The 23916-nt window shown below is 35.6% G+C and overlaps 2 protein-coding genes across 3 annotated transcripts; one reads left to right on the top strand and one right to left on the bottom strand.

Moving 5' to 3' along the window:
- Positions 1-805: 805 nt before the first annotated feature.
- LOC122306660 (STS14 protein) lies at positions 806-1589 on the top strand. Its single transcript, XM_043119111.1, has one exon. It carries the CDS (start codon positions 928-930, stop codon positions 1471-1473), a length of 546 nt encoding a protein of 181 aa, XP_042975045.1. The 5' UTR covers positions 806-927; the 3' UTR covers positions 1474-1589.
- Positions 1590-2973: 1384 nt separating this feature from the next.
- Positions 2974-9379, bottom strand: LOC122306667. Of its 2 annotated transcripts, XM_043119124.1 has the most exons (12): positions 8844-9348; positions 8622-8697; positions 7899-7971; positions 7166-7246; positions 6874-6990; positions 5925-6341; positions 4992-5395; positions 4748-4847; positions 4553-4612; positions 4389-4475; positions 3937-4065; positions 2974-3599 (listed from the first exon to the last, which is right to left on the bottom strand). In XM_043119124.1, exons 2-12 carry the CDS (start codon positions 8693-8695, stop codon positions 3297-3299), a joined length of 1845 nt encoding a protein of 614 aa, XP_042975058.1. In that variant the 5' UTR covers positions 8696-8697; positions 8844-9348; the 3' UTR covers positions 2974-3296. The 2 variants fall into 2 exon arrangements, with proteins under 2 accessions (XP_042975058.1, XP_042975067.1); XM_043119133.1 differs by lacking the exon at positions 7166-7246 and having other exon boundaries at positions 8844-9379.
- Positions 9380-23916: the final 14537 nt, after the last annotated feature.

Genomic DNA, 23916 nt, shown 5'->3' on the forward strand with positions numbered 1-23916 from the left:
ATTATCTTGAGAATTTTCTTTTGAAATTATAAAAAATAAATATTCTCATAATATGCACAATAATTTTTTAAGATTTTTTTTCAGAATTATCGAAAATGAATATTCTCGTAATATATTTTGAGAATATTTTCATTCTATAATCTCTTATTTTTATTTTTTGAATCAATTTATATCTTGATTTAGCTTATAAATTTGAATTAATTTAAATAAGACATAATTATATGAGAGTGTATATGAAGGGATATTAAAAATATCAAAAAATATGAAGATATTATTAATAGTTAGAAAAAATATTTGAAATGAATATAAAATATTAAAAAATATAATATTTAAATGATATAAAAATAAATAAATTAATGTATAGTATATTATAAAAATTAATATATAAAATAAAAAAATAAATTTTAATAATAAATTTTAAATAATAGAATGAATCCATTGAAAATGTCTTAGGATTATAAGCCTCCGCAGTCCACAAGTATTTCAAAGATAGACTTTTGAAGGTTACGTGTGGATTAGCCTCATGCTTCAAACCTTTGGCTCAATAAGTATATATCCTTTCCCTTAAATAAATAAATAAAAGAAAAAGTCTACGGTACCCAACAAAACAAGAGCAACCACGTGTACAAAGATTTGATGACCTTGTACTCACAAAATCATGAATGCACCTCACATGTGGCTGCCTAGGTTGCAGATCAGAGCCAACAATGTCACGTGCTATGCTGCAGAAAATAAATAAGAGTACGCCCGTTTCGCAATAAAATACACCAAAACCAATAATTTCCACACTCAATATGGGGTAGTAGCAGCCTCCGACCTCACACCATTAAATCTAGCATTAAGACGGAAATTTAATGGTCCATCCAACGGTCTATAAATTGTTCAACTACCATTTGCACTGCTGAGTACTGCAAATCAGATAGAAAAATGGCCGCTGCCTTGCTTATGCTCATTGCTCTAGCCATATCTCACGGTTCAGCACAAGGGGCTGCACCATCGACAAGCCCCAACACAAGCGCTGGAACCCCGGAGCCGGTGCCGCTTCCTAAAGCAGCAGAGGAATTCCTCCAAGGACACAACCAAGCAAGGGCAGCAGTTGGGGTCGGCCCTCTAACCTGGAGCTCGCAGCTAGCTAACGCCTCGAGCCTGCTCGTCCGGTACCAGAGAAACAACATGGGCTGCAAATTCGCAAACTTGAGCAGCAGCAAGTACGGTGGAAACCAGTTGTGGGCAGGCGGCCAGATCGTGACACCAAGCATGGCCGTCGATGTGTGGGTGAAAGAGAAGGAATACTATAACCACACCGACAACTCGTGCCTGCCGGATCATCGGTGCGGCGTCTACACTCAGGTGGTGTGGAGGAAGTCTCTGCAGTTGGGTTGTGCTCAAGCTGCTTGTGTGAAGGAGGACACCAGTCTAACAATCTGCTTCTATGATCCTCCGGGGAATGTTGTTGGGGAGAGCCCTTACTAGCTAGAGATTTGTAATTAGAGATTTGTGAACTTAGGATCTGGTTTTAAAGCTTCTTGCATGGTTATGGAAGTTTTGATGTGAAATAAATGTTTGATGTGCAAGTTGTTATCTTTAAATTGCAATAATCCGAAGGTCTTTACTTGCAATTAGTATAGCTTAAGCATAAGAAAGAAATGGGTAGGAGAGATCACACAAATTGTAGAGCAAAGAGAGAATGGAATGACGAAAATGTGATTCATGTTGAGTTATACTAAACTAGAGGAAAATTTGTGCAACTAGAACTAATCTGGGCACCATAAAAGGTGGATTAATGAGCTTATTATTATGGATAAAGAATCAAAGACCCTCTCAAGTCCATATTAGAATTTGAGTATTTGAAGTATGAGAGAAATATATACATGAAATGGTCTTGGTTTGCAACATTTCTCGAACATTTACCCTCCATTTGGATGTTGAGCAAAGTTAAGAAGAGTTAAATTTTTTTTATAAATAGTAGTGAGTTAAGATTGTGGAGTGAGTTTTGTGAGGTATATCTAATATAAGTTTAGATGTATTTGAATGTTAAGATGAGTTTAAATATAGTTATAGAAAGTTAAAAAATATTGTGGATCTGTGTGTAAATAGGTGTTGAGTTAAAAAAGATCGTGGATCCCATGTATAAAGATATTTTAAGTTGAGACGAATTTATAAATTTGATAATTGAGTGTTTAGATGTTAAACTCAATTTAAAATTAGACTGAACTGAATTAATTTTAGTTGAATCTAAATTCCAAATGGAGATTAATATTGTCAAGAAATTTACATATACATCAATAAATATAGGAAGATCCACTTCACGTATATATCTATAAACATAACCTGATGCATTGATCATCTCTCTATGGCAGAATTTCTGAGGATAAAGACTAAAGAGTCTTGATGTCTTCAATCTCCTTATTTTAAAAAATGTGATAAGAAAACTGTTGTTAACAAATTGACCTCGCCCTGTGCATTATTATAAACTCACCGAAATGTGTAAGCAAGAAGTAGGATGCCCTTTTGAGATTGTTAGCCGGGCCACCGTAAATGGACAGATGATAATAATTGAACCAAGAGAAAGAGAACCTTTTCCTCCATTTTCTTCTTCACAGCTTTCAGTCACAAGCATTAGTGTGTTCACGTGACAATATCCCCCATTTTTTTGAAGAGATTTTGATTAAGCACTGTCTTATATACCACATCCTCTCACTCTACTTTTTAATTTCACAAAACAAAACAAAACTCCTATTGAAAAAATGACACAAGTCGGAGTAGAAATCACAAGAACTGGACACACTTCACAAGTGCTAATAACTTTAGATCTGTTATTAATTGAGGTTAAATCGATGGTGAATCTAAGACTCGGTTCATATAAATTTGTATAAATTCATACAATTTTATTTTTATTATCTTATAGTATCATTGTCTTAAATGCATAAAAATTAAATAAAAGGCGGAGGGCAAAGAGTAGTCATGATACAGTTTAGACTAAAAAAATGCACCTTGAAACAGATTATTTACAATTCTCAATACAAAATCTCCCTTCTTTCACAAAACTACAGCAATGTAGGATAACATGGCCAGATGGAGATCACATAATGCGAGTAACCAAAGCCATAGATCAAACTTGTATCCTCCCTTTTCCGGCTTCACATTCTACTTTGTACAAAGATGATAGTAATTTCTCCTAGTATACACAGTCTTATGATACTTTGTACAAAGATGATAGTAATTTCTCCTAGTATACAGTCTTATGAACATTGCATTCTACTCCAAGTATTAAGCAGCAGGCAATGCAAGCAAAATCACTTAATCAGGTCTTTGGAAATCAAATACCGAAAGGTGAAGTTGTGAGGAATCCACTCGATGCTCTTGCGAGATTTCCCTATCTTACATTTCTTGACACTCTTCCTCAAAGATTCGGGTAACGACTGTTGGATCATCTCTATCACTCCAGCTGGACACAAACCAGAGTCCTTCACAAATGACTCCACCATCTTTGGTAAAAGGATTTTATGATTCTTGCTTACACCAAAGGTAGCTCGAATGTACTCATCTTTTGCAGCTTCCAGTTCTTGAACTACTCTCTTGGTCGTGTACACACGAACCTAAACGAAACAAAAAGACTAAAAGATTAAAATGATTCCCAGTTAGTAGCAAGTCGTACCACATGATATGATAGCAGTTCTATCCTTCATCATATGTTGAATTTGTTTTGACTTTTAGATGTTTATGAGATAGAAACACTGGTGCAGAACTTGCATAGTTTCACACCACTGAATAACTTTTTTTAGGATCCAAGCATATTTGGGGGGGGGGGGGGGGGGGGGGGGGGGGGGGGGGGCGCTGCAGTAGACTATACTCGGGAATAATAAGCATCTGTACAGAAGAAGCCATGAGAATGAAATGATTCATAAAACTGAAAAGCCATAAAATAAATAGTACCGCAGGATCAGAATGGCTTCCCGAACAGAGAGCGAAGTGTAAGAGAGGCTCTGGATGCTCAATTGAATATGCTTGCCGTTCATCTCCAGATTTGAATTTCGATCTTGAAGAAAGTAACATGCGAAGCCACTACAAGCACAAGCAAGCTTTATAAGCCTCACTACAGATATGAATTCGGAAGAAGCTCCAAGGTAAATTACAAACTGAAAGGAAAATAAAGTTTAGCCGTCTTGTGGAAAATATTCCTAAATTTGAGCTCCTACTGAGGTGAGCGAAAATAAATAAGGGGACAGGCTTAAGAACTGCTATGCAGCAAAAATGTTTTTGTGTTTATTAAGGAGAAACTTTAAAGGCCAGCGATCGAATCTAAGACCAGATCATTCCACCAGATTCGAATGAAGAGCATTCAGAAAAGATATTAACACTAATGAAACCAAAGATTTGGGATCCACCTGTCCAGGACGAGACATTCGGCAACCTAGAATAGAACTCTGTATGGTGTCTGGACTGATGATGTGACCCCCAACGTTGTATGCTGCCTGTTTTTTACAAATTTGTAAGAAGACAACTAATCACAGTGGATATACTCCTACATGACCAAGGAGGCTCATCCTACCTTTAAGAGTAGAAACACTCTCTTGACATTGTTCTGTGGAATCCCATAAGCCAAGTACGCCTATTTGGGAACAAAAAGTTATTACATTTCACATGCATCAAATATAGAGGTATAGAAAGAAGTAATCACAATAAAGTTCTTTTTTTTGTAAGCTAACACTATGAAGTTAACATGTTTATTGATGAGAATCATTACATGCATCACCAAAGCATTGTGTACGTTAATCCAGAAGGCTAGCTTCTCTTCATGTTTCAACTTCCTAGGATCTACTTCTTCTAAGCGGCAGATAAGTGACCTGCAACAGAACAACACATAATCATAACGAAAATCACAAGAGACTAGAAGTCAATTGAAACACTGGTATTGTTTTCCTCTTCCAATTGAAATTTAGCACCATTGGCCTAAGATTTTTCTCGGGTTAACATGTCCAAAGCTTCACCTGAAATTCTGTATCAGGTGTTCAGTATCACCCAGTTTTTGACCATCTCTGTATATCCAGGGTATTTCAACCATTGTGCTGTATGGTCCACTGAACTCTTTGAGTCCTTCCACATGGAAAGGATTATCTAACCGTACATCAAATGATGAGTTATTCCTGAAACCAGGACTCCACATCTCACACTGATCTCGTGGAGAAAATGCACTCGTTGGTGACATGGATGAATTGGGAGATGAGAGGCCATTATGAGTCAATGGTGGATCTGCCAACTTGCAATACAAGGCTGACATGCACTTAATCATGTCCTCAGAGAGCTTGTTAGGTGTCTCTGGAACATGATCAGAGATGCGGGTACCAAGATGCTCTGCCAGACTGACTATATTTGATGAAGCATTCTCAATATACTGTACAGAAGAAACTGAAAGTCATAATCCGCAGAATGTCTACCAATTGCAATATATACTTATACATGGATTACATGACCTTCACATGTTTATTGCGCCCCACATACCAAGATGATTGGAATTTAAAAACCATTACATCTATAAAAAGATTTTTTTAGAGGACGGTACCCTGTACTTTTATTGATAACCTAAAGTTTGTGCAAAAAAAAAAAGTTCAGTTATCTTATGTTGTAAAAATACAGAGTAGCTTGAATCCAGCCCACATATAGTTTACTCTACTTTGTATCATGATATTGTAGCAATTGCAACAGGATAGCCAATCATACATCTCCACATCATGTCACAATGACATTTTTCCATCATTTTATTCCCTATCAAAGGAAAATTGAAATTAATGGGATTATCCTTCTCCTTCGAGGAACAATGCTAAGGCATATCATGATGTGATGTCACCAAAAGCCTTTGGCAATATCAAGGGAGCCAAGCTCCAATTTGAGAAAATTGGGTTATGTGATTGAACTTAAGTTACCTCCCTAATGGACAAAGGTTGAGAATGGCATGCACGTAATGCCTCTGCTGGAGGTGAAGTTCTAATTGAAAATGCTGAACGTTGGGATAATGAGGAGTGACAGCGATAAACATCAGAATATAATAGCTTCTCTTCTCGACCAATTCCATGGGATTCCTTGCCAGGATAGTCAAGTGATTCACAAGCAGATTGTACTGCTGAACTTTCCCTCTTTGATGTAATATCAGGTCTGGAAGCTTGGGGAATCCTCCCTCTTGATGTATTTATACATGATTTTAATCTTTCATCCATGGAAGATGAAGGTACAGAGGATATCTGTTGATCAAATGCTTTCCGGTACAAGGACAGAAGATATTGCTCCAAATACACGACTTCCAACTCTAAAACTGCAATTTCCTTGATTAACTCTGTGGCTGGCTGGAGACATCCAAAAGTAACGTTAAAATGCAGTCCGAGAAAAGAAAATGCAGCTATGAGGCAAAAGGAAAACCAAATCCAGGGTCAGTAAACAACACTGGAATCATACATGACTCTGGTTAAAAAAAATAAAGACTATAATAAAACCATAAAACTAGTTAATATCAGAATCCAAGATTCAAAAATCCCCAGAACCTTTAAGAAGTCAGACAACACATGGTGTCAATTTAGATGGCATGTGGTGTCTAACATACTTACCCGAAAGAAAAGAATTCATTGAGAATGATCAGTCGATATTGATAGTTCAAAGTTTTTGTTTTGTTTTTCTTAGGTAAATGAAATTCTGGTTAAAACAAAGTAGCATTACAAATAGAATCCAAAATCTCAAGATATGGGAAAACTACATCAAAAATGGTGGCATTGCAATTAACTGATGTAAATAATTTGCATACTCTCTCTCTCTCTCTCTCTCTCTGTCTCTCTCTCTCACAGACACACACAATGCTTTTCTTGTTTGTAAGATGTAGATTACCTTGGGCATTAAGATTTCAGTTATCTTCTCATGAGAGGAAGAACTATAACCCAACGCCTTTTCTAAAGCATGGCGAACCTCAAATTGGTTTTTTAATCCCTTCTCAAGTTGCAGAATCTGCATGGAAGATATTCAACAAATAAGTAATTCTAAGAAACAATGACTGTGAAGCTGGAACCTATTCATACCCTGCTGAACTAATCCATAAGGCCCATAACCCAGAAAATGGATTAGACTAAGCTTTTTGAATCTTCTAAACATGGTTATCAAGAAGAAAAAGTGAACTCTATACCTCTTGCCTCAAAGAATTATTAACTTCAGCCTTGCCAGATTGTTTCTTCTTGGTTTTAATATTTTTTAAGTGCCCCAAATCCTGGAACCAGGCAAAATCCATAAATTAGAAATCCAAGTAGCTTGTGAAATTATATATGCAAAATTATCTGAGAAAGATCTACATGAGAGCCATACAAAATGGTTATTTCCTTAGTAAAAGGTGTTAACTCAGCTCAACCAGGCTCAACCAGGCCTATAAAGCAATTAATGAGGGTCACTTAGGCCTAGTTTGGATGGCCAAAATCCTCTCATCACATTTCAATATCTAAACACCACAAATACAAACACTTTTCAATTTCAAATTTTCAACTTTTTCGTCTAATCATTACAGCTTTTCCAAACTTCCAAACAAAACACAAAAAAATAATTGAACTTTTTCAAATTCCAAAATAAAAGTAATATTAAAAAGTTATATTCTAACAATAATTTAACTTTATATATTTTTACTCAACTTTTTTTCTTTCATTTTCCAAAATCCCATAAAATATGTTAACTCAAACCATTTCACTACTATTCACAAAACATTTTACTACTTTTGACATATCATCTCATCTCATCTCACTATCAAATAAGGTCTTATGCCCTGAATGGCATTTTATTGGGGTTATTAAGATGCACAATGGCAAAAATCAAACAAACAATAAGATGAAGTGGATAGTTTCTCGAAAGACAAAAATAGTAACCAATGTTACCAGCTTTATACGTTCAGAGGCCTTAAGGGAACTATCGACGCCATCTTCCTCGACCCTTCTCTTATCAGGAAAGCTGCCAGAGACAGAGCATACACAGAATTAATATAAACGTGATGTATAGCTATTATCCAATTACAAACCCAAGCAACTAAAATTTCATTGGTCTGCCACACGGAAGAAGAAGAAGAAGAACTACATCTCCAGCCCCTTTCATTGGGGTCTATTTAGAAATCATTTTCCCCAGGCTCATGTCGAAGGGCTTTCTAATTACATTCAATGCTTGATGTTACTTAATAATTCACATACCTTAAAAACTTTGTCAGAAGATAAGGGACGTGAAAAACAGGTGGTAAACAAATATACAAATTATAGGCAGCGAAATATGTGTGCGTGTGTACATAAATATTTTCATGCCTAAAAGCCCAGCTTCAGTCTAAAACAACCCATTTTCACCCTTTCTTGAAGCTCTGGACCTTTGGTTTCCACATCAGCCAGATAATCACCGGGATATACCCCCTTGGGAGGAATGACTCACATATATGGACATTAACCAAAAGAAAAAGGTGATTGGAGCTCAAATTTCCAATTTCCTCTATAACCCATCTCAGAAGTCATTCCAGTTAATGCACCTCCGCAAGTAATATAACAAAATCTGGAAAACGTATAAGGAGAATGATAGCTAATTAACAAGAGAATTTAAAAACCCGGCAATAAGATAGTTACCTCTTTGAACGCCTGTGCTTTGGGTTCACTCTCAGTCCAAGCAGTTTAATATCTCTACTCTCCTCAAACCCCATCTCTGAAATCACCCCAAACAGAAATCTCAGCGAAACAAAAACATTTCATGAAGGATAAAAGGAAAAACAGAAAAACAAGAGCAGCATAACTTTAGAGAGAGACCAAAAAAAAAAGAAGAAGAAGAAAAAACAAGAGCAGAACCGTTACCATTACACTCCAGAACAAAATTAGCAAATGCCCAAATGAAATGAATGAGAGAAAACCGCGGCCCACTAATCCAAAAGACCAAATGACGGTTTTTTGAGACCTCCAATTACACTCGGCTTCCACTTCCCGTATTGGCTTTCAGCAACCCAGAGCTTCAAGCACCTACAAAGTGATCATTTTGCTGCTGCCAGAGTCTGAACATATATCAGAGCTGAAACGATGGCACAAAACTCCCAAAAATCCGGCCAAGAAAACAAAAAGGTGCAAGCTTTTGACCAGCGAAAGCCTTCACTTTGAAGGGTCAATCGCTATAAATCCAAGCTTTTGTGAGGGAGGAGTGGCTTTTTGCGTTAAAAGTAGTAAAACCAGTTCGTGTGCTTTTAATTGTCAAAGCGTCCAAAAGCGGACAATTTTCACTCAAACCAAAGATTGGACAAATTGAGAGGAAAATGAATTCTGAGTATTGACGGTTGGGTGTGAAAATATATATATGTTCATGGCTCTGTTGGATATAACGTTATATAACGATCCAATTTACCACATTCTCTATTCTTGTTGGGAAGCAAGTGGGAGTTGGTGAACGCCAGGTCCAACTTTGTCCCATACTGCTCTGCATAGTATCCTACATGTATGTATGAGGTTCTACTTCTACTCTTTAACACCCCTAAGATACCTTTCGAGTTTACATCAAATTACATAAATTAATTGTCTTTCTCTTTTAGTATCAGTTTCTTGTCAGGTTGCCAAACATGTAACGATGGTTGTATTGTCTTTGGAAAAATTAATAAGAAATTTACAACTATTTTTACCATCTTTTATATAATCATGGAATTGTGTAAATAGTTACAAAAATGGTTATATGCACATCATTTTCTATCGAATAAATAGTGTGATCAAGAATTTTCAGATCCTATACCTTTTATTTGGGATCTTACTGAAATTTGTTTAATCAATTAGTCATCAGCCATGATAATTAAATCCATTTAACAAAAACTCACAAGATCCCAAATCAAATCCCACTACAATTGTTTATTTGCCGTACGTTTAACGTCCATATTGATGAGAATCATTGTGTTTTTCTTCTTTCCATCAATTAATGTTTTGTCAATCAACTTTTTTGGATCATGACCATTATACGAATATAGCAAAAGAGAAATATAATGATCATTTTGGGTTGATTAGGGAGTCCACTCATTGAACCATGATTCGGACTGGAGCGTGACTGACGAGCATTAATTGGAACTAATCCATCCAAATTATCGAACAGGTTATGAAAAAAAATAAAACTGAGCGATAATCAAAACAGTGGGACTCAAACAGGTTATGAAAAAAATAAAACTGAGCGATAATCAAAACAGGGCTGAGTCCCACTGTAACTCACTAATAAAAATCTAGGGTTTAGAAGAAGAAAAGCAGGCTCACCTCAAAAGGGATGAAAGGTGACCAGGGTGAGGGATAAAGGAGACATTGGATGCTTGAAAGGAAATGAGGTTTCGTGGGGTTTCTCTTTGTCGAAATCTCTTTTCGTAAAATTAGGAGATGCCCAGATTGTCTTTCAGTATCCAAGAGAGTAACGTTTGTCAAAGAATCCGCCATATAAAATATGCTTTATATGCCCTGACCTTTTCCAAGTCCTATACAAAAGAAAAAGAAAATGTGGCCTGGTATGGTGGCCAGTCTCTCTTTTTGTCGCCATACTCACCTACTGATCAGAAAAGAAAAAGCTTCTTTTTCACTGTAGCGAGAATGAAAGAGATTATTGAAAACTTCTTCTTTACCAATTGTATATGGCATAAACCTTTTTTATTGAAATTGCAGGAAAAGTCCATAGCTTTGCCTATCCACATGACTGTATAAAGCCTGTTGTACTCCAGGAAGGAATTGTTTATTCTAAACCAAAAATATGGGCTTAGTTACAACTGAAATCAGGAGCATTTTTTTTAAACAAGCTACGTACAACTAGAGTGGTTGGATATAATTTTGGACATCTGATTCTTTAAGCTCCATCTCCAGAGGTTGAAGTTGAGTTTCTAGTCCCAATAAGTTAAACAAATGAAACTTCTATTTTATCTTATTATCTAGTTTTTATCCAAGTTATGTGATTAGTATTCAATGACAAAAGTTCAAGAAAAACCAGAAGATCACACTGTATATATAATATATTTACATGATTTAGGAGCCTGCAGCAACGTAATGATCATTTTCAAATGAACTTGACAGACATGCTTCATAGATCTATGAAATTATCGAGTCTGCTGTGATATTATCGAGTTGCATTAATGATATTCTTTATTTGTTGATTTCCAAAAAATAACATTTCCTATAACAAGAATCTGATTCACAGAGTTTCATGCTGCTGAATTTTTCTCAAATATTGCCAGTTTACAAACACAAGATCATTAGATTAGAAACTCATGTACGTGTCTATGATTTTAAATGGCTGAATATATATATATATATATATATATACATATGTGGTTTAAGCAGATATCTATATGCAGTGTTTTAAATATCATTTGTGGATAATAAACAATGCCAAGATACCTGACATGATGTTCACAATCTCCATTGGAGTTTTGGCTTAGATTTGCGGATTGCCCTGGAAGAGTTGAAAAACCAGGCTAAGTGACAAGTACTTGCATGAAGGTTCCGGCGATTTGAAGGACAGTTACAAATCATTCACTTTTCAAGAAAATCGTACGCTGTGTTCAATTGAATGATAAATAAAAGACAAATTAGAAGTGAATATTTGAATTCAAAAATTTTGTTAACATTCTAAAATCATCAGACCGATTGCAATCTGGCCAGAAGCTGCTTCCACTTGACTTTGTTACTAATACATATACTTAGGAGTGTTCCATGCACGTTCATTTCATTATTATTTTTATCTTTGTTTGGAAACAGCACCAAGTTTGGATGTAACCATGCATGCTGTAAGAAAGAGTACATTAATTAATTAGCAAAGTAAATTGATAAAAAAAACAAGAACAAATTGTTCTCTCGTGTAAATAAAACAATATTATCTATTAATATATACTCGATAATATTATTTCTCCAAGGAAATTTGGAATGAAGTGTTGCTAGCTAGTTGTGAGGATTATTGAGGGGCCAAATCACAAATGGTGATTCCAAAACATGAATCAGAATCTATTATATGCAAGCTGAGACGTCCGGTGCTGATGCATCATCATTTCTCACGGGTGGGGGACTAAGATCGAGGCAGTGCCTCTAGTTATAAGCAAAAACCCAACTCCATAAAACATGTCCTTTAGTTTAGGGAGACTTTGTGCTTGTTTGTATGGAATGGATAGTGGTGGGGAATTGGGAAGAGGCTCATAGGGTTTATTAATATTTGATTGCGTTGGAATTAAAGGTGTTGAGAATCCCACAATTGGAACAGGAAAAAAGCGAACTTTACAAAGACATTTGGACAATTGAGTCAATGCCAATCATAACCAGCAAAAGGCATCTCTGCAGCAACTTTTGTCCCCACACCCCCCCCCCCCCCCCTCTCTCTCTCTCTCTCTCTCTCTCTCTCTCTCTCTCTCTCTCTCTCCCTATAATAGATTAGATGGTTCAAAGACCAACGGGCTAGCTAGGAGGGTCGAAGCTAGGCTAGCTGGGGTTCCATTCAGCATAATAACATGAAAAGTATACAGTTTTTTTACTTGTTAGCATGCCTTCAGGCTTCAGCTTCTGATTGTAGTAAGTACTGGCAAAAATAGTCCTCGTTTTGTAGTAACTCAAGGCAGGCCCCCACGTTAAAACAACATTTAACATTGCTTGCTCATCGACTTTGTGCCAACTTAGATCTTTAGATCACAGAGAGGTAAAAATAACAATGACATATTCTAATCAAATAGAACACCAGATTAAAAGTATTACGAGTGCATGTCTTTAATTAGATATCACGAGAGAAGTGTAAAGTTCACGAAGAGATCTCACAGAATTAAATTTACAATTTTATATTTTTTTTAATTGAAGAGTAAATCCAACGCATTAATTTAATTTATGGGTGCATTCATTTCTTACATCTTCCATCTTTATTTTTCAACTTAGCTAGTCCTCTTATTAAGCTAACCAATTAACTAGGTATCATGTACAAGATGTTCTACAAATTGTTAAGCAGCAGTTGGGTTAGGTTCCACAACCATTTTGCAAGGAAGGAATCAGTGGTAGTTGATACATCTCTTAATTAATTTGTACATGAAAGTTATTAAGAAAAGATACTTTGTTTTCCAGCAAATGATCAGAAGGGAGGTTGACAACCTGGTACAGTACTTGCTTTACCTTTAGTAGCTCCAACCAAAATACCAACCCTCACTCAGGAATAAAAGAACACAATTTTCTTTTCTATTTAATTGATCGATCTCAGGATAGTGCACATAATTACACAACTTTGTCTAACAATGACAACTCGATCGCATGCAGTACCAATGCACCTGGCCTCTCCCATTTTTCTAATTGGGAGATTCGATCTGATCTTTATAAGTGGTTTCGGCATGCATGCGCAGTACTACTGACATGAGATTGAAAACAAGAAAGTTGCAAAAAATTAAATAACAATTTCATATTAAAATTTTGGTTCAAGTTTCAATTTTATCCGCATACTATATATAAAAAAATTGACTTTTTGCATTATTTGAATTCGTCGCAAAAAACAAAAAATGCATTGCTAACAAATAATTGCAATACATTTTATATTTTTTACGATAAATTTAAATTATGTAAAAAATTATTTTTCTTGTAGTAAATTATAATATATATATATATATATATATATATATTAATTGTAGGTTATAACGTGGACTGCGGTAATTACAATATCATATATATATATATAACAATTAATGGCATGAGCAGTACAGTTGTCTTGCCAACCTGTTGGAAATATTGCAACTCCATCTTCAAGGACACAATTACCAACTTTGAAGATCAACACTTGCACGAAAGCCTATATTAATTGAGTAATAATGTTAAGTTCAGTTATAAAGTATGTAAGCGTCGTGCAGTTATTTTAAAAAAAAGTGATATTTATTATTAAAAAATTAATTTTTTTTATATAATAAATCTCTTATTTATTTATTTTTTTCAAATTAATTATGTGATACTTATATATATATAGTCACGATTGTAATTATTATTTTTTTAATATGTCAAAATTAACGAATACGTACTTTATTTGTGCTTAGAGCAACGCGGTCTCAATATTATTGTAATATACTTAATTATATATTATATGGTACTGGTAGACTTTGCTCGCTAATATGTCGTGATATTACTATATAATATTGTACGTGCATTTAATGAGATCATCATCATCATGTGATGTTCTTTGATTTGACCATCTTTGTTTCTTTTTAGAAATATTAAATTGATGTATCTAAATTAATTTGACTTGGTTGCATATGTAATCGTTTGAGGAAATAATTTAAGTTCGATCCTTAGGGTTGTTTTCAAGAGAGTTATATGCTTATAATTAAATAATTACGTGATGCAATAACAACTTAAGTTATCACACACATAAAGAATTTTTTTTTTCATCTGCTAGTGAGAGAAGCTACTCCTTCTCTCTAGAAAACAAGGCAGCGCTTCCGTCCGAGGGAGGTGGGAGCCTAGGCTTCCCCTCCCTCCATCTCTCTGGTTTTTATTTTTTAAGTTCCATTTCTGTTTCCATTTCTTTAGTTTTTGTTTTTAGTTTTTTTGTTTATAATAAAGCATTAGCTTGGAGGTGGTTTGGTAGTTAAAAGCTCCAACCCCGGTCAAGGAGGTCGAAGTCATCCTCCGGTTTTATAGCTCGCGATCGGCGGAGTGATGCTTGCACGGTGGAAGAGGAGGGCCTTGACTTTGTTTTTTTGGCTGTGGCATGCTGTGGTCAAAGCCAACCACTCGGGGATGCATGTAATAAGAGGCATTTCTGGCATCTGTTTGGCTGAGTTTTGTTCCATTGAAAGGCCATCACAAGCCTGGTACCGAGTCCATTTCCGTATCATTTCACCCAACTGGGCGGAGAGTCATTCCTCACTGGAAATGGAGTTGTTTTGGCTTTGTATGGCCGGCTTTCCTGACTGTTTGTGGTGGTCTTCTGAGGGGATAGCAGGGAGGATTTACGGTGTGGCTCAATTAGGGAATCTAGCTTTTGGAGTTGGATTTTAACTTGCTGTTTTGGAGTGCTCCTCCATGGGTATTTGTACTCTATTTTATCCATGAAAAACAGTGATTTTTTTTGGGTTGCATGCTGAGCGGCATGGAGGGGATAAAGACCCTTTGGGGGTGGATTCCGGCCGTAGTTTCACGGTGGATGTTCTTGGGGATGATGGTTGGAGCTTTAATAAAATAGGGTCAGACGGTGTTCTCGGTTCCTTCATATTTTTTGTTTTGTTAAATCTGTTTAGTCATGTTAGTGTTGTTGGTGGTCTGGAAATAAGCTCCCAGGTGTTGAACGAAGAAGAGGAGGTTTTCGTCTCTGGGTTTTTGTCTATGCCAGCCCAAACCGGAAGTTGTCCTGATCGGAGGTTGACGGTAATGAGAAAGGTGATAGCGACGGGGCTGGTTTCCTGGGCATGGGCAGCAACGGGCATGGGCATGGAGACAAGCATGGGCAGCAGCTGTTGTGCAGTTAGTGGAGAGCATGGTGCAGTTAGTGGTTTTGAGAAGCAATGCATGCGATGCAGTTAGTGGGGTAGGGTAGTAGCATACAATGTTTTTTTGTTTTATTTTCAGCTACGGTTTTAGTGGTTTTGAGTAGCAGTGCATGCGGCGCAGTTTAGTGGGGTTAGTAGCGTACAACTTTATTTTGTTTTATTTTCAGTTACGGTTGTTAGGTTAATGAAATAATTGAAATAGACAATTCCCTTTCCTCTTTTGGGGGAGTAGGGTAGTGAGTCCCTTTCCTCTTTTGGAGGAGTAAGGTAGTGAGTCCCTATCCTCATTTGGAGGATGAGGGTGGAAATTTCCCTCCTCTTTTGGAGGGTGGGAGTGATATGGATTGTTATCTCACAGACAAGCCGAGATGGACACCTCTGTTTATACAGAGTCTCGCATCTCAAAAGGGTTGTCATTGGAGAGTTTTTTAAAATTTTTTAGATAGTATCCGACACAATGAAAGTTGTGTGTGGGGGATCTTATAACATATGAGTAGTTGGCTTGTAATCAAGGTTGATACCCGGACTTATTGGTCACAGTTGTAACTTTCTTCATTCATAAATTGAATTGAAGTCTATTTCAAAAAAAAAAAAAAAAGGTATCACACACATGATTTCAAGCAAAGCATCACAAGTTGGTATCGAACCATGATCTTCAATCTGCGCATATATATTCATTCAATCATAAAATTCAGTAGTGCGCTTTCCTGTCTTATTGGTCCTTCATTGCGTGTGCTTGGAATAGAAGTTTTATATAAATATATTAGTTATGCTATTAAGTATTTTGATATAAATTCTTTTGTTTTAATATAAAGCATGAATACTAAACCATCTCACACCTTACTTTTGTAATAAACTGGAGATCTTGCCCTTTCCTTTTAGGGTGCCCTTTCCTTTTAGGGTGCCAGGCACTAATGCCTGACATTACTCTAGGTGTTATGCCTAGATTTATGGACAGTAAAGGCCAGCCATTAGATACCATATGAGGATTGATTCAATCCTCCTCCCAAATGAGTACGAATTTTGATTTCTGCAAAATTCTTTTGAATTTCTAGTCTCTATAAAAAAGCATCTAGGTTGTGGGCATTTGAATGTCTCTAGTTTATCTACGTAACACATTCACGCACTAGGTAAAGACGAACTCAGATCGATCGAATATTTCTATGCTAGATTCACTCGTGGAACAACTACAAAACTTGAGGTATTTTTCCTTCTGTCAGGAATATTTTCATGAACTCTAACATTGGTTAGTATCAGAGCAAGATCTGTTATTCCCCGTGAAATGAGCATCTATATTTTCCATAATATAAGCATGACTATTGTTTTTGCTATTATATGTTCTCTATTTGCTAAGCAATATGGTATATTATCATGTTTTTTTCAATTGAAATTTCTGATTATGGATGGATGTTTTTGTGGAGCCTTTGTTTGATAAACAATGATTTGTTTGTGTTATGCAATATGCCTATGTTTATGGAGCTTCTATTTGTTTTATTAAATATGAAGAAAGATGCAAAGACTCATGGAGCAACTGTGGTGCACTACATGGTGTGGCTGTGTGTCTGCACCATTGAGTGTAGTGCACACTATGGTGCTATGTGCACCAATTGAGGCACGCACCAATTGGTGCTACTTGTACCAAGCGATGCTCCTTTCAAAGTGGTACAACACCGTGATGGAGCGAGGTGATAGGACCCCATGAAGAGAAGGACCAACCTAACTCACCCATGGGCTCCTGCATGCCACGGGTCAACTTGGCCCATACCAACTATTTTATTACTTATTGATTATTTTAATTTAATTATTTATTTCCAATGGACCTATTGGGGGTTTCCAAGTTGTAATCTTTATAAATAAAACCCTTAGTCTTGCATTTACATCTTTTAGCAAATTCTCTAGAGGAGCATTATTTTGTTTAAGAGAACACTATCGGTGCTAGGCACTTGGGATTTTTGGGTGCAATTCATGAATTCTAAAGAGAGGATCACACCTTGTAATTCGTGAATATGTGTGATTCATTTATCTTGATCTTGCAACTTGGTCCAATTCGTGAATCCAAGTTGTTATCCTTGTTTTTATCAAGTTATTAATTCATGAGATTTATTTCAATTATTGTGCAATCCCTGAATCATTAGTTGATTTGTTATCTTTTGTTTATTCAAGTTCTTAAGTATTTTACTTTGTTATTGAGTGTTCGTCATTTTGTTCTTGATGTTTATCCTTCCATTGCTGATTTAATTCTTCCATATTCTCATTTTCGACTACTAAAGTGTTTGCCACTTTCCATAAATCATTTCCTCCACAAAACCCTAGCCATCCACTTCAAGTCCCTATAAGGTAATTCCTTCCTTTTAGGAGTCTTGACTCTCTCCTATTTCAAATCCCTTAATTTAAGGAATTGATAATCATATTCAATCCCTTAAATCACTCTTCCTAAAATCTCTCTATTCAACTATTGACTTGTCATCCTGGTCCAAATTCGAATTTCTCTCTTCTCTCAAAGATTCTCTCCATCTTGCAAACCTTCCATATCTATTTCCAAATCATCACTTACCATATACGACATTACCATCTTTACCCTTCTTCCATCCCAATTTGCCCTAATCGAAACCTCCAATTCTCCATAAGGAAACTCGTTATTTTAGGAGTCTTAACTTCCTCCAATTCAAATCCCTTAATTTAAGGAATTGATAATTCTCTTCAATTATTTAAATCCCTCATCCCTTAATTTAAGGAATTGATAATTCTCTTCAATTTTTTAAATCTCTCATCCCTTAATTTAAGGAATTGATAATCTCCGTCAATTTCTTAAATCCCTCATCCCTTAAATCTCTCAAGTCAACATTAACTTTCCAAACTAGGCCTACCAAATCCTCAAATATTTCTACCACTTAGGAATCTTTCCAAAACCTTAGCCTCCATCCATCTTGGCGCTAACCCTAATTCCCCTTGGTAATTTCGGCAACCCTAGTTGCCTCATACCTGAAACCATAGCCTCACTATCTCTCATCAACCCTAGTCCAATCAACTTGGCACCACACTCAAGAAACAAATAGTGAATTGCAAGCCCTAAATACTTAGCTTATCCAATTCCACCATCATCTCCATCATTCCACCTCTCAAACACCTACCAATTGTTGAAGGCCAAGTAAGTTGGCAAGATCACTCGGTCACCAACATCACCAAGACGAGCTCGTGGTCCTTAGTGTTAGGGACAAGACTAGGGTCCCTAACATGAGGTCTCCTAGCGTTGTCATATTCTTTTTGGATATGATTACTGTTCATATGAAGAGTAATCATAAACTGAGGAAAAAGATGACCCTCTTGTGCCATCTGTTTTCAAAACTGGTCATGAGCAGGTTTTAATAAAACAGATTGGCCTATATATATTTCTCTATTTTTTTTAAAAGCATGGGCATATTTTTTCAGCCCAACCCAAGAGGCTTTTGGACCTGTTCTATGTGGCCCAATTCATGAGGCACATTGTCTAGTTTTAGACCCATTTCATACCCAACTCATGAGGACTAATTATTTTAAAACAAGATGAAAAACAAGGGAGTGCCTTCCTTGGGTTTGAACCCAATACCTAGTGGCACCTAAAGGGTAGGCACTGCTCAGAGTATATGGTAAGCACTAAAAGTGAAATTCGGGATAACTTTGGCCACGAAGTTGTAGATTGACTATAAGATTTGATTCCTACAAGATGCACTATGCATACACAATAAAGCAGCATCTTAGAGCGATGTCATCCATGATCAGCGAACTTAAGGTAGGTGGAAACAATCTGACCAATGAGCAACAAATTCATATAGTAATATGCTCGAAACCCAACTCTTGAGAAATAATGAGTTAGAACTTGACGCACAATGAGAATATCGAAACCTTTGATGTGTGTAGAAGAAGTTAGAACCTTCTAAACAAAACAAGAAAAGCAAGTGTGGAAAGAATAAGTCTAAGCTAGACTGCTTTAATGGTAAAAAGAAAGACCACTTCATTTGTGGCTGTATTAAGTTGAAGAAGGTACAATCTGACTATTCTCTTTATGTTTATGTAACAAGCTATGTGATGGTTACTCACTCCTATCCCATGTAGACTCAATTCCAAAGCAACTAAGCATATAACAAATGATAGAGTCAGATTTGTGGAGTATTGTTATATTCCAGTGGAGAGTCGTGATATTAAGATGAGAAATGCAACTAGCGTGGAGCTACTAGGAGTTGGTACCTACAAGCTAGACTTGTAAGGCGATCACACTCTAGTATTCCATGATGTATTATACACTCCCTAAATATGATAAAATTTATTTTCCGTAGTTACTTTAGTTGGACTTAGTTTTCACATTTTATTTGAAAACAATGGTATTTCTATATTTTTGGATAATATTTTTTATAGTTGTGCTTTTCTTTGAGACAGTTTTATGATAATGGATTCGGATTATTCAAATGTGAACGAATCTACTGCTTTTCTCATTGCATTTATCGAGCAAGAAATGATGATTAGGTTAGCTAGAGAATGTCTTAAGCAATCTCACTAAAGTCACACTATCCACATATGAGCATGGTTTGATGGGAAAAACAAAGAGGAAACTGTTGGAAAAAGCAACAAGGACATATTTTTGGTTGCATTAGTTCGCTTAGATATTTGGGCCCAATGATTGTGTGGGAAGACATAAGACTATCTTTACATCACATGTATAGATATTTTTTGCGATATGATCATGTCTATTTAATCTTCCACAAGTCTGAAGTATTTGATTGTTTAAAAAATTATGTAAATTTGGTTGATAATCAATTAGACAAGAGTATAAAGGCACTAATAATTGACCGTGGACGTGAATATTTTTTTGGACTGTTTAAAAAGGTCTGTGATGAAAAAGAAGTCAAAAGGTAGTTGATGATGTCGTATAAGCCACAACAAAATAACATGACGAAAAGAAAAAAATTGGACACTTCTTGAAATGGTTAGATCAATGATAGTGCAAGCAAACCTACCGATATCATATTGAAGACATGCACTTTGGATTGCAACCTACATTCTTAATCAAGTGCTCTCCAAATCAGTACCTTCCACTCCATATGAATTTTGGACCAATGAGAAATCCAACTTGAGTAACTTGCAGCCATGGGATTCAGTGGGCTTCATTCATGATTCTTCTCATCAATATGAGAAGTAGATGGAAGAAGTATATATTTATAAGGTACCCTGACCACTTTAAAGGATATGTATTGATTGGTGAACAACCTGATGAAATTGTGCACGAGATGTGAGTTTTATCAAGAATGAGTTTCCAATAAGAGGTGAGGTTGATAGTAGTTTGGAAGTTTAAGAAGTTGTGGATTAAGAGGAAGTCATTCCAAGCATCTTGGTTGAGAATAAGGGAATTTCTCAAACTCCTAAGAACAATGGGAGTGACTTGGTTACGAGTGGTATCACATCACTTTTTGGTCATCTACAACAACTTCAACCACATTGAAGCTCTCATGTGGAAATGTTTCCCATTATCGATTTGAAATTGAAGGAAAACTTTCATGGTGGGTCCCCAAGATGATGATGAGCCTAGGACTATTCAAGAGGCTCTCATCTTCTACTAAAAATGAGTGGTTGAAAGTTCTAAATGATGAAATGGAGTCTTTGAAGACGAATCAAGTATGAGATTATGTAGACTTACTGCCAGAGCAGAAGGCCATTGAGAATAAATGAGTTCTAAAGGTCAAACGCAAAGTAGATGGGTCAATAGAGAGGTATAGACCTCACCTTGTGGTGAAAGGATGTACCCAACAAGATGATGTAGACTATGAGAAAACATTTTCTCTATTAGTAAGGTTTGTCTCAATTGCCTAATTCTGGCAATAGTAGCATATTTGAATTTGGAACTCCATTAGATAGATATTAAGACAGTTTTTTCTCAATGGAGAACTAGATGAAAAGATCTATATGGATCAATCATGACCTTTGTGGTCAATATTCAATAGTGCAAATTGTGCAACCTCAAGTGATCTATATAGGGCTGAGCAAAAATCCGAAAATCCGACTCCGACCCCGGCTCCGCTCCGGCTCTGCTCCGGCTCCGACAAGTCGGAGTCGGAGTCGGAGTTTTTTCTCGAGAAAAGTCGGAGTCGGAGTCGGAGTCCAGCCGGATCCGACTCCGACTCCGCTCCGACTCCAACTCCGCCCCTCCGACTCCGATTCCGACTCCGACTCCCTATTCCGACTCTGACTCCGACTCCGCTCCGCTAGTGTACATGTTTTGTAAAAAATATGTGTTTTTCTATATAGTAATCATATAAATATAAATATAGTAACATCATTAGTTAAATCCAATAATATACTAGCAATTAGCACTAGTTATTAGTTATAAACTTATAGTAAATAAGTTAATAAATATTATTAATTTACTATATACTAATAGACTAATAGTATTAGACTATTAGTATATAGTAAATTACTAATATATATAATAGTATACTATTAGTTGTATATATTAAATTAATATCTTTAAGTTATTATCTATTAGTAATTTAGTACTAGTGTAGTGTTATCACATATTATTAGTTACTAATTATTACATCTAGACTATCTAGTTATAAGTTATTAGACTATAGTAAATAAGTTAATAAATATTACTATATATTAAAGACTAATAGTATTAGTAGTAGTTTATTACTAATATAATATATATATATATATATATATATATATATATATAATAGTATACTATTAGTTAATATATATTAAATTAATATCTTCTAAGTTATTATCTATTAGTACTAGTGTAACTAGTGTTATTACATATAATTAGTTACTAGTTATTACATCTAGTTATTACATATTTGTTATAGACCATTCACTATAGTAAATAAGTTAATAAATATTACTAATTTACTATTATACCATATACTAACTTACTAATAGACTAATAGTATTAGACTATTAATATATAGTAAATTACTAATATAATTCAATAGTATACTATTGAGTTACATATATATTAAATATATATCTTTAAGTTATTATCTATTAGTACTAGTGTAACTAGTGTTATGGACATATTATTAGTTACTAGTTAGTAGTTATTACATCTAGACTATCTAGTTATTAGACTATAGTAAATAAGTTAATAAATATTACTAATTTACTATATATTAATAGACCAATAGTATTAGTATTAGTGCATTACTAATATATAATATATTTATTAGTATACTATTAGTTATATGTATATTAAATTAGTATCTTTAAGTTATTATCTATCAGTACTAGTGTAACTAGTGTTATTAGATATTATTAGTTACTTTTTTTTGAAAGGGATATTATTAGTTACTAATTATTACATCTAGACTATCTAGTTATTAGACCATAATAAATAAGTTAATAAATATTACTAATTTACTATATATTAATAGACTAATAGTATTAGTATTAGTATATTACTAATATATAATATATTTATTAGTATACATTTTTACTAACTTAAATATATTTTTACTAACTTATTAATTTATTTTTACTAACTTATTAATTTGTATTTGTAACTTTTTTTTTTCCAATTTTTTAAAAGTGAAAAGTGGAAAACCCTAATGGGTTAGGCTGAAACGGCGCCGTTTCAGCCTAACCCATTAGGGTTTTCCACTTTTCATTTCCCCCCCCCCCCCCCCCCGATTCCCGTTTCAGCCTAACCCATTAGGGTTTTCCACTTTTCATTTCCCCCCCCCCCCCCGATTCCCTCCCCTCCCCTCCCCTCCCCTCCCCCTTCAGTGTTTAGTGCTTTCACAGCTTCACTGAAAGTCTGAACGTCTGAGACTCTGAATCATTTTCTTCCTCAGTGCCTCACCTCTCATCTGAACCCGTGCCGTGCCGTCGCCCCTCCGACCTCCGTCACTCCTCTGAAAGCCCATTCTTTGCAAAACCGAAGTGCCTCTCTCTCTCTCTTTCTCTCTCTATAATTTGTATATCTTAACTATTTTTGCATTATTTTTGTTCATTTTCTTGATAGTTGTGGATATTAGGTTTGTTTGTGTGCTGGAATCGTTGGATAGTTGTGGATTTTAGGATTGTTGTGTGCTATTTATGAAAGGCCATGGGTTTTCTTCATGAGAGATGGATGGGGGTCATGGGTTTAAGTGTACAAATGGTTTAGAATTTATTGAAGTATGGAATTTGTTGGAATTTGTTGTTAGGATCTACTATGAAATACACTAAATGTTGTTAGGATCAATCTCCTTCAGTAGCCCTTGATGATCTGAAATGCTATTACTTGTTTTTTCCCATTCCTCTAGTAAGCACTAAGCAGATTCGCAGAAGCTTTTAACCCAGTAAGCACTGAGTTCGCTCGAGCTCAGTGTCGAGCGAGGGTCGAGCGGCACACTCTGCCTGAATTTGCTCGAGCGAAGTGTCGAGCGATGGTCGAGCGGCACACTCTGCCTGAATTC

The sequence above is a fragment of the Carya illinoinensis genome, chromosome 1 (assembly GCF_018687715.1).
Source record: "Carya illinoinensis cultivar Pawnee chromosome 1, C.illinoinensisPawnee_v1, whole genome shotgun sequence".
NCBI lineage: Eukaryota > Viridiplantae > Streptophyta > Magnoliopsida > Fagales > Juglandaceae > Carya > Carya illinoinensis.

Excerpts from the sequence above, each read along its gene's own strand:
- LOC122306660 (XM_043119111.1), top strand. The coding sequence starts at position 928 with ATGGCCGCTGCCTTGCTTATGCTCATTGCTCTAGCCATATCTCACGGT.
- LOC122306667 (XM_043119124.1), bottom strand. The coding sequence starts at position 8,695 with ATGGGGTTTGAGGAGAGTAGAGATATTAAACTGCTTGGACTGAGAGTG. Across the intron at positions 7,972-8,621 it reads AAGCACAGGCGTTCAAAGAG|CTTTCCTGATAAGAGAAGGG; the intron begins GTAACTATCTTA and ends TGTCTCTGGCAG. Across the intron at positions 4,066-4,388 it reads GAATGTCTCGTCCTGGACAG|TGGCTTCGCATGTTACTTTC; the intron begins GTGGATCCCAAA and ends TTGTGCTTGTAG.